The sequence below is a fragment of the Rhea americana genome, unplaced genomic scaffold, assembly GCF_003343005.1.
Source record: "Rhea americana isolate MKP2758 unplaced genomic scaffold, rheAme1 scaffold_42, whole genome shotgun sequence".
Taxonomy (NCBI): domain Eukaryota; kingdom Metazoa; phylum Chordata; class Aves; order Rheiformes; family Rheidae; genus Rhea; species Rhea americana.
Genome location: NW_028186557.1, coordinates 5,105,287 through 5,116,450, shown reverse-complemented (window position 1 = coordinate 5,116,450; position 11,164 = coordinate 5,105,287). Strand labels below are relative to the sequence as shown.

General features: G+C 36.7%; 1 protein-coding gene across 1 annotated transcript in view; it reads right to left on the bottom strand.

Annotated features, from left to right (window-relative positions):
* The window catches only part of WDHD1 (WD repeat and HMG-box DNA binding protein 1), a 30,576-nt gene extending 19,618 nt beyond the window's left edge, over nucleotides 1-10,958 (bottom strand). The window contains exons 1-6 of the mRNA XM_085315106.1: nucleotides 10,786-10,958; nucleotides 8,874-8,985; nucleotides 5,738-5,889; nucleotides 3,449-3,560; nucleotides 2,885-2,935; nucleotides 981-1,076 (exon numbers count right to left, since the gene is read on the bottom strand). Coding sequence (XP_085171232.1) covers nucleotides 981-1,076; nucleotides 2,885-2,935; nucleotides 3,449-3,560; nucleotides 5,738-5,889; nucleotides 8,874-8,985; nucleotides 10,786-10,862 — 600 coding nt within the window. The 5' untranslated portion in view covers nucleotides 10,863-10,958. The remainder of the gene's footprint in view (nucleotides 1-980; nucleotides 1,077-2,884; nucleotides 2,936-3,448; nucleotides 3,561-5,737; nucleotides 5,890-8,873; nucleotides 8,986-10,785) is intronic.
* Between the last annotated feature and the right edge of the window lie 206 nt (nucleotides 10,959-11,164).

The window sequence follows — 11,164 nt, the reverse complement described above, 5'->3', positions numbered from 1 at the left end:
AAAAAAAAAAAAAAAAAAAAATTTGACATTCTGTTTTAAAAGAGAAACAAGACAACTGCTTGTATTCCAAAAAATATTAGTGTGAAGGACTAGCCTAAAAAAAAAGAAAAAAAACAAAAGGTTAATTGCTTTTATGCAGCATGCATATGAAGTAATTTGTGCTGCAGGTGACAGTCTCTCTTCTACAGAAAAGCTGCGCATAATGCTATCACAACAGCCCCGTATTTTGAAGATTGGACATGGGCAGACAGACCTCACAAAGGCTAAGTCAAGGGAAACAGATTATTCAGGTAAGGTTTGTGAGATAACATTCGAGAAATAGTCTTTAGATTTAATTTAGTGGAACACCAATACAGGATGGATAGGTTTTGCCAAAGCACTGTTCCAGATCACAGGCAAGAACAGAAGTCACAAAGAGATCTTCCCAAATGGCCAACTTTGGTTGATTCCTTGCCCTTTCCTTCACCTTTACTTTACTCACCCTTACCTTTACTACTGCATCAGTACATATACAATGCACTAGATGTATAGTATGCACTACTATCAACAACATCTTTAATCATAATAGAATCAAATTTGTTCTTCAGATGAAAAGAAATGGAACAACTTACTATTTAGAAGATGTTTACAGAGCAAGATTACCAATGGAACAAAATTTACTTGAATTACAGAAAGACTGAACCCCTTTGATACTCTGTTGTGAACAATTAGGTTATTTCCCTCATGTACAATGTTCTTTCCTGCTCAGCATAACACAACTGTTTATACATTGTACTGTGCTGGCAGCAGGATTACTGCCAGCATCAGTATGGCACTTAAATGAGTAATCATTTCCAGGTTTTTATTCTTCCTAAAAAGGAACTTCACCCCAAGTATTTTTCTTATCCCCAGGAGCTGAACTGGCACTTGTCTGGATTAAACTCTGTTGTATTTCCAAAGAAAAACGGAGAATTAAGATGMGACTACAATGTGTCACTTACCTTCCCACTGCCAGGTTGCCAGCCAAGCCTACATATTGATTTAGCATTTACCACATCATTACATTTCTGCAGCAGCAGCCAGCTTGTCACGCATGTCTGAAAACAAAAGTATTAAAAAAATGAGTTTTCTAGTTTTGTGAAAATCCTCTGTATTGTAAAAATCCTTGGAGGAGAAATATGGGAAAATTCTGAAGGGAAAAGAAACTACCATTTTGGGGACTGAAATAATCTCTCTGATCCAAATGAGATGGCACATGCCTCCAAAAACAAATAACCCCTCCCTGAAAACTGCCAGTTTAGACATGAAAATACCTTAATTACAATACAACTACTCGTAACAGAAATATGACCACAGAACAAATGTTTTAATCAAGTATAGAGCAAGTTAGTTCACATATCTTTAGGTTATAAAGAAAATTCCAACCAAATTGCATTCGTAAAATCCAGTCTGCTTTAGTAGGGTGACATGCATCAGCCTGAATTTTGCCATAGCAGTATAAAGATGACTGAATTGCTATATTACAGCACAGACACATACGTGACTGCCACAATTCCAGGACACTGTTAGTCTAATCACCCCAAAAGACATCCATCATCAGTCTGTAAGTTAGATTTCACACTAAAAGTATGCTTCTATTTTAAAAAGTAGCAATCCACAAGTGTGAGGTACATTCCCAACAGCACTTAATAACTACACATGGATTCTTACTCCAGTCAATGGCATTTAGCACAAATAATCCCACACATAGTGTAGAATTGCTTTATTAAAGCGTTCACCTGGAACCCACTTAAGTTTCCTAAAGTGTAAAGCCAGAAGAGACCATTGGTTGACTTGATCTGATTTCTTACAGACCCTGAACTCTTTCACCAAATATTGCCAAGCTGAGCCTAATGACTGTGTGATTTACATGCCTCTTGTGAGGAACTGTAAAAAGTAACTGGAATAGTGAGCCCTTTTTCAGTCACTACAGAAAGTTTAAGTCCCATCTCTACAAACTGAAGAAGTTGGAATGCACTGAGATGGACCACAAGTCTTTGAGAAACTAAATGCATGCATGTCACTGGCAGAGAGCAGGAGAGACCGAAGCAACACTATTCCCAAAATTCTCACCATAATCATCGTCACGGGCATCTCACTGATCCTAGCCCGTGAACTATACAGGTTTAAAATCTTCAAGGGTCTTAATCTGATTGTAGGAAAAAATCTCTTCCCAATTGAGTTAAAGTAACCCTGTCCATATAATCAAGACCAACCAGAATACTCAAAGAGATGATACGCAACACTGTTTTTCCATCCTCGCTAGTGTTCAGTCTCCAATCCTTAAAATTTTCCAGTATTTCATACGAAGCTCCGTGAAAATAAACTAAAACAAAATATATCTGGACAGTTGTGTATTAGAATGAAAATCCTTCCTTTACCCTGAAAGCAACTAGCTGAATTTCTGAGACAAGGAATTTAGTTTTAGACATGCTATCTTCCCACAGAAGCATTACTTTTGAATATGCTGAGGACACGGCAGACAATGCTGGCCCACGAAAAAAGAGKAACAGAAGATATCAAACATTCCACAAACAGAAAAAACAGTCCAAAGCTACTCAAGCAACTGTTCGTTCTCAGGTTTTGGAATTTCTCCCAGAACTGGATAAAAGCAAAGCATGATTAAATTTCGTAAAAGAATTCACCATCTCTTCTTTCAGGTGTTCCAGTGCATAGCTACTCTTTTATCTGCACAGGAATTTTAGATATAAACATCTATATATATTAGCAGCAGCAGCTACTGATGACCAAAAAAAAGGCATTTTTTCCAGTGGGTTTATTCCAATCCAGTTGTAGACTGTTCTTGCTTTCAGTGAAATCCCCAATTTCTTATGAAACTTTTAACTCTGAAATGTAGTCCTTTTACCTGATCTGCGATTTTCCATACTCTGACAGAACCATCACAGCTTGCTGATGCCTATGTAAAAGATTTTTGTAAACAAAGTGACAATTAAAGATGCTGTGATTTTAAAATTAAAAGATTCCAATATATATATATAAACAGCTTTAAAAGGAAAGTTTCCCAGTACAAATCTGATTTATGACTAAACTTTCTAACACTATCAGACCTAAATCATCATATTTGATAGTTTCACTTGACTCCACACTGCTGAAACTACAAATTTTCATACTTAAGTGAGATGCTCATTCACAAAAGAGGCTCAACATTAATATTAAATTACTTCAGTAAAACTTTTCCTCTCTAAAATTGGATTAGCATTAGAGAGTAGAGAGTAATTGAGCATAGAGAGTAGTTGAGCAGTAAGACAGAGACAGTTCTCCTGGGAGGCAATATTGTCATATATTCCCCTCAAAAGTAARGTGAGCTGAAATGAAATTGTCTTACGTGCCTGGTCACTAATTTTTCCAGAAATACAATTTTAAGAGAAACAGAAATAAAAGGAGAAAGTAAACAAGAAAGTGCTTTTACCAGGAAAACATCCTTGGGGTCAAAAGCGAGACTTAAAACAGGAGCATCATGTCCTCGGAACGTTTTCTGCTTGCTGCTATCAGTCACCTCCACAACTTTGACCATAAAGTCACTGTAGATCACAACAGCACAGACATAAAAGTACTAATGCTGGTATTAACAGAGTTAGACTATTTGTTTACAGCAATAAAAATTAAATTGGGTACTAAGTAAGTTTTAGGCAAGTTATGGCTCTCAGCACTGTAAGATTTTAGTAAAAATGAGCATCTTGAAGCTTACCACAATAGAAAAAAGGCAGATTATCTTATTAGAAGATAATTTTTCTATTTTCCTTCAAAATAAAGCTCATAAAATATTGTTGCTCTTTTAAGAGGACATCATGAACACAGAGACAGTATATCAGTTTTATTTAATATTCTATATGATCTAATAAAAACCTGTGTTTAGTTCCTGTTAGGTCAGCTCTGATATCTATCTTTTAAGTGGCATCTACATTCATTACCATAATTATTTAATCATTTAGTGAAAAAAATAGGCTAAATAGCTTATTTTGTGAAGACTTTAAACAGTATTTTTAAGACTATTTAGTGTATCACATACAATAACTGATTTTTACAGCTTTATTCCATCCTCCAAAATTACAGACTTTGCCTCAATTTACTTCAGAATAATGGTGCTAACTTCTAAGCCAAAGAGGTCCTGTAACAATTTTTCAGTATCACTCTTTCTCTCATACTCCATTGCAACACTTTTTTTTTTTTTWAGAAAGAAAGAAATCTGACTTTAGGCCCTAAATCTGTAAGGAGTTAAATCACTAACTATATTCAGAATCACAATCTCACTTCTGCCAACTATCTAATGCTAACTGTAAACAGCCAAAAAAACAAGTGTGCAAGTTATATTGTGAACTAGCTAGAATTATTTTAGCTACCTTCTACAATGCATAGTAACCTTAAAAAAAAAAGGGGGGGGGGGCAATAAGACATTTTTTCCTGTTTAAGAAGCCACAACTATTTTTCAAAGTTCCTGTGAATTTCAGCAGTCAATTGCACATTATACCTCAGGTATTTGAAGTTTACAGATTTCATGAAAAGACTGAGTAATTTGTGACAACCAAAAGCAGTTCTTAGCAGCATTCCCTCATTTCATGGCTGTCACCTTCTCCCCCAATATGTTACAGAAGACCTCATCGAGAAGCTGCCTCACAGCTTCGTTAGTTACTTTTCCAAACATGGGGGCCCCTGGTCAAGTTGCAGAAGTACTGGGTTTTTGTAAAAGTTTTGAAGCAGAGTTTGCTGTCTGCTTAATCTCTCTAATCAAAGCCAGATCCTGGGGCAGAGCTGTTCCCTCAGAAACAAGCATTGGCAAAGGCCCAAACTCATGAACCCTATCAGATTTAGAGATTACAGTGGTTACCGCCCCCAGCTGTCCAGCCTCCCAGTTTTGGTGGAGCTGATGTGTCTGCTTTACAGCTGCCAGAGTTCACAGCCCAGTATATTCATCCAAACCGCTTTCTTGTTCAGCTCACACTTAGAGAAGCCAGAGACCATCTCTGCTGTGGGGCAGGGGACAAATTCTAGTAGAGAGGCAAGCAGACAGTCCAAGTCTGTTACAGTGCCCAGAGAGTTTACTAAATCCAATTAAGATTCACCTGAGCCTTAAACAAACAAGCAAGAATATTGCTTGCTTGCTATTTCACCATCTCGACTAAATGACTAGTGTATATCATGTAAAACCAAACATGCTGCCCTACGAAATCAGCTAAACTATGCATTTATCCCCCTCGGGGGAGTCTTGCAACTATCATCTGTTACCATTTGGCAGAATAGTGATGATGCTTATGCCAGAGAATGACTCAGAGCTCTTGCACAAATCAGAAACCATCYAACTTTTGCATGCGTATATGCATCTGCAGCACCGCAATCCTGAACAGTCAGGCCATTATCTTTAGCACACGGTAACAAAATCCTTGATGATTCAATGAGATCCATATGGGTGAACACTTATGCACTATAGGAATGAAAGCAGAAAATACTCAAGTCTCCTGAAGAAATTATTTCACAACACCAGACACCTGTTTAAAATTATTTTGAGGCTCAGTTATCTCTCAGAGAATTGTTTCCTAATAGTCCTTTTCATCCCTTTTCTGCTCTGCAGGAAGGTGTTTTGCAAAACTTTAAAACCCTCAGAAATACATGGATTAGTGAGGTCATTAGTAAAAATCAGCAGGCAAGGAATTTGCCAGATTTTGAACATTAACAATGCTTTTTCTCAACACGGACAGATTACCTAGAACCAGCAGCGATTTTGGTACCGTCACTATTAAAGACAACGTGGTTGGCATTCATGGTGAAACGAGTAAGGATGCCATCTGGAGCTCCTTCAGGAAATGTATGAATCTGAACGATATTGTTAGATACTGCTGTGATCAGTCTTCCATTCTAAAAAACAAAATCCATCATAAAATTGGTTAGCTAAAACACATTTAAGTCCAAGGAGCCAAAAAAACTACTCTCAATATTTTGGCAGATTCACTTTAGTAATTCCAAAAGAGATCTAACATTAAGAGTAGCGGGGAAATATTCTCTCAACATATATTCCCCCCTGCCCCACAAAAAAAAAAAAAAAAAAAAAAAAGGACGAGCACAGTATCTTCAAAACTATCATTTAAAACAAACCATTAAAACCGAGTAAAAAATTTCTCTTTGATTCACTCCTGCAAAACTAGACAAATTGACAGACTTCATACTATAAACAACTCCAGCTTCAACAGACTTACAATTCMACATGGCGTTTTACCGTATGAAGACCTTCCTAACTTGTAAAATAACAAATACTCAGAAAAGTCACTAATGAATTTCAAAGAGAATGATCTGATCTTTTTCAGCTAAATGGAGGAAAAATATATATATATACATCAATCCTTTCACAGAGGCAGGAGAGCTCTCAGAAAAGGAAGAACTTCCCCTGTTGTTTAGATTAATATGCTGCATCATCAGGAGAGGGCACCCTCAGACCAAGTTTCTCAGTTCAGTGCCACTAGGGAAAGATGAAAAGTAGATTGAGCTATAGTTTAGCCATTTTCCCAGGCAGAAGACAGTTCTCTACTAAAAATGATTCCAGATTAGAAGATAGTGCAAAACAAAATTATCCTAATCTTGGAAAAGGAGTATCTCTTACCAAAATAATACTATTCTTAGCTTATGTGTTTTTGAAATATGTAAGTAAAGAAATGCCATATTTATGTTCCCTAAAAAGTTGCCTAAAGCTATAGTAAAAATCCTGAAGAAAAAGAAAACAACAACCAGCATAACAGCCAGTAATAAATTCTCTCAGAAAGTAGAAGAAAGATCAGATTCACTACTCAGCTTACAYTGGACATTTCAGAAGAGTTTCTTATAAAATTTTTAGTAGCGCTGGTTATTTTGAAACAAAATTTCCTGAAGTTAAGTCTTAGAAAGTATTCTTCATCTCATCTACAAATACTACCTATTTAAAGTAAAAATACGAATAATACATATAATAGATTTTAATAAATCTTAATATAATAATTTAAAACAAATAATTTTTATAATCTCAAAGCTAGAAGCCCTTTACAAAAGGCTAAGGCTACAGGACTGCTCCTAGCAATGCTCAGAAATTAATAAAAAAAAGATTCTCCATCCTCTTGTTAGTATTTTTTCAACTTCTGGCTCTGACAGTGATTTGCTACACCTCTATTTATCTTTCTGAAGCTAATTATGYGATGGATGGAGAACATAGCAAAGCACTCTAAAAACCCCATTGATGAAAACAGACTGTACAGATACTTAAGAACAGATATGCAAGGTATATAAAAAGGGGAATTACTAAAGGCAATATATACAATTTTGTAAATGCAGTGCACATATAAATTTATTCTCATTTATTTCATCCTTTATCCTCCCCTCCAAAATCACCAATAGTTAAAAAATAATTTAAAAATATCCATTATCACTGCAAAGTTAATTATACAATATCTAAAGAACAAATACAACTTCATGGAATTCATTTCTTCTACAATTGCCAGAAGGTCTAAAATGTTGCCTTTATATTACTAACGTAATATAAATATAATTGYACATAAAGAAATTAATGTGAGAATCTCAAGCTCAAAACATGAACGTGCATCATAAATTAAGTATATTCTATTAAACAAATTGAAGTAGGTAACTCTTATTTGCCTTGTTATTTCCAAATAATCACTTCAAGGTATAAAAAAAGGAGCAGCCTTAACATCAAAACAGAACAGCAGGTTGTATTTTAAATGCCAGAACAAGTCAGTCTACAAAACCGCCTATAATCACCTTCACAAATTATTAGCACTTACTATTAAACAAGAAATCTGTTCTCTTCTAATGCTGTGGGAGGGAAATCAGAGGCACGTTTGGAGTGAACAGTAATTAATTCTGAGCACTAAATATCAACTAACTACCAAAAGAGAAAGTATTTTAAAGGCACTATTCAGACACTGACTTTGTGGAACCAGTTTTGGATAAATACTGATTACCATCCCCTGAACCTTAAAACAGGTCCACAGAAAATCAACTCTTGGCTTATCTGTTTTCATATAACCTTCCTCCCTGAGTCAACAATAGTTCAGAGCCTCTGGGATGGGGAAGGCAAAAGAGTAGGAATCAGCTACAATCAGAGGCTGCAAATAAAAAATTCATTCTCTCACTAGTGAAAAACAGAGCTACCATAGAGAAACACTTTCTTAATATCTGATGATCACATCTTACCCCGGGAAACTTTTTGCAACTCATACTGTGAGAAAGCACTGAAGCAGCCTACAAAGTTCACTGTACAATTAATTTAATCTGGATTTGTTTCTCAAAAAGGAGATCAAAGTCAGAAGTAAGGATAACTGAATATGAAGGAAGAGGAAAAAAAGTATTACAAAAACTTAGTATAAGGAATAATTCCTCTACAGTCCTGAATAGTGCAAAACAAAAAGTCAGAAGCACTCTTACTTTATATAGCAATAGTGTGCTTTAATTTCAAATTCTTAAATTAAAATATTCAAAAAGTCTATTGGCATATTCATTCAATTAAATGGTTCTATATTTTAGAATATGATTTGGTTTCAATACTGTTTTCATATTTTCACTTAGATATAAAGATAGAATGTGTTCATGTACTCAAATTTAAATAATACCTKTTGCTTTGGTGTCATTAAACAGCATCCAAGTTTTTCTCATGTATTAACATGAAGGCAAAGGGCTACATATCCAACATACATCAGACTCTGGAACATGCTATGCACAATATTATTCTATCAATAACCSCAGCGTAGGTTTATCCACATGACCAGCATCCTCGAGTTTGAAAAAATAAATTTGAAAYGTATTCATACAATCATACAAAGTATTCATGCAATTTACAGGAATTCTGTTAATTATGATACCTTTAGAGCACACGAATAGGCCTTTTCTCCCACATTAATGGACTTCGGATCATCATCATCCAAGTTTTCCCAAATTCTAACATCTCCATCACTGCCACAAGTTACAATGCAACTGTTCAAAGATACAGAATTTGTTAACATACACCTATGGAAAGCACAGCCTCTKTGATTTTCAATCCTCAAATCAAAATGTTACTAAGATGTTATTCTTTTTAAAAACTGAARCACAATACATACCATGTGATTCACTGAATAACTATCTTTATTACGCTCACATTAAAAAAATTGTTAAGGGGAAAAAATCTTTTTTTTTTTTTTGAATTACATTAAAAAAAGAAAGGTAACCTAACACAGTAACTGAGTCTCTGATAACTAGCTACGCCTAGCAATCATCTAATTTGACCTTTAAATATTATCAGCTAATCTTTTATTTCTTCCAGGATCTAGAGGGAATTTTTCAAAGGACTCAATTAGTACTTATTTCTTGAAGAACTGGGCATTTAATTGCTTTTTAAACCTTTGAAAGTTTATCTTACAGCTAATTACAAAGTTGAGGGCAAACTTAAAGAGTCTTAACACATATTAAGCCRAAGTTTAAAAAGCTTAACGTATTCCAGATCTATAGCATCCTCAAAAATAGTCAATTTGAAATTCATCTGTCTAGTCTGCTGGAGTTAATCTTCACATTTTTAATGCAATAAACAATAACCTGAAGTCACAGAGTAAATATATTTAAGTTCATCTGKTATTTTCAATTAAAGATATTTTAAAACTATAACCAAATCTAGTATTTTTTTTCTAAAATTGTTTGCAGTTCCCCAAAATTTGTTATTAAACAACAAAGTGTCATAAAAGTGAGAGGTGAGGCTGTAACATTACTCTTCTGTCTTAGAACCCTCTTCTGAGGGGGCTTCTCAGAAGCTTCTGTTGGGTTTATCTTTTATTTTTGGGCATAATAAGTTAATGCAGAACACTTAGTTTATATTTATGCATTCAAGAACTGCCGTGATAAGAACAAGGACAGCAAGCCCAGTACTGGGCTTCTACAGCTACATTTTTAATGTCTTTGTGTGTACATGAACATATTGTCTCCCAGTTTACATCAATTTCCACTAGATTCTATGAAATTACTCTTATGTAAAGCATGTATTAAGTTATATGCCAATCACTTCAAAATGCAGGGCATCAAAATACATGTCTTCCAACCACTTGCTAAYAAAGTCAAATAAAAGAATTTGCCAGACCACACCAGGGTTTAAATCCATCCAGTCCAGTATCTCACCCAAGAGTGGCTGGCACAGATACTTCTGAGAAAGCAGTTGGCAGAAATAAGACAAAACATCTCCCACGTTGTATTTTATCCTGGTCTCTAGAATTAGTTAAAGCCTTGAGGCATGATCTATAACAGTCCACCTGAAAGAAATTTTTGTTGTAACTAACTAAATAACAAGAACTTCCATTATGGTTGTAAAGAAACACAAACCACTTTGATATTGCCATTACTTCAACGATGTGTGACAAGCTCCATGCTGTAAATGCCACGTTACCTGGGAAGTTTTTGCCATAGTTTTGGATGTCTTGCTTTTTAGTGCTTTTGTTTAAAAAAATGTAAATGGTTTACTAGTGTGCAGCTCCTCCAAAAAACCGTAATTAAATCACTAAGCGTTACAAAGTCAGAAGCGAGACTAATGTTGCTCTTCAGCCTTAGTCCTCAGAGGTCTGTGCACTGGCAGCAACACTGAGCTGATACTGATTACACTCATCCCGCCCATCCTCCTGACCCTGCTGCTAAGGAGCAGGAAGAAAAAAAAAGAAAAGGTCTAAGGTTTGGTGCTTTTTAACAGCATTTCTGCCGCAGGACTGGCGCTCCCCTCGGGCTCGTGGCCGAACGGGCCCGCAGCGCCGCGCTTACCCGCCACASTCATCGAAGCAGACGTCGGTGTGGCCCTCCGTGTGGCCGTACCGCATCGGCTTCTGCGCTGAAGGCATCTTCGCCCTCACCTCGCTACCTAGGGGGGCGCAAACAGGGGGGGGAGGGAAAAAATGGAAATAAAGCCTCAGAAGGGGTTAACCCTCCGCTCTGCCACCAGCGGCCTTCCCCAGCGGGGTTAAACCCGGCGGCGGCCGCGCCCGGGGCAAAGTTGCCCGAGCAGAGACGGAACCGGCCGAAAGGAGACGGCTGGCGGCACGCAGGAGCCCGCCCGGCCGCCCCAGGCCTGGCCGGACCCCGGCTGGCGGCACGCAGGAGCCCGCCCCAGCCCCGGGCCTGGCCCCGGCTGACAGCGCTGCGG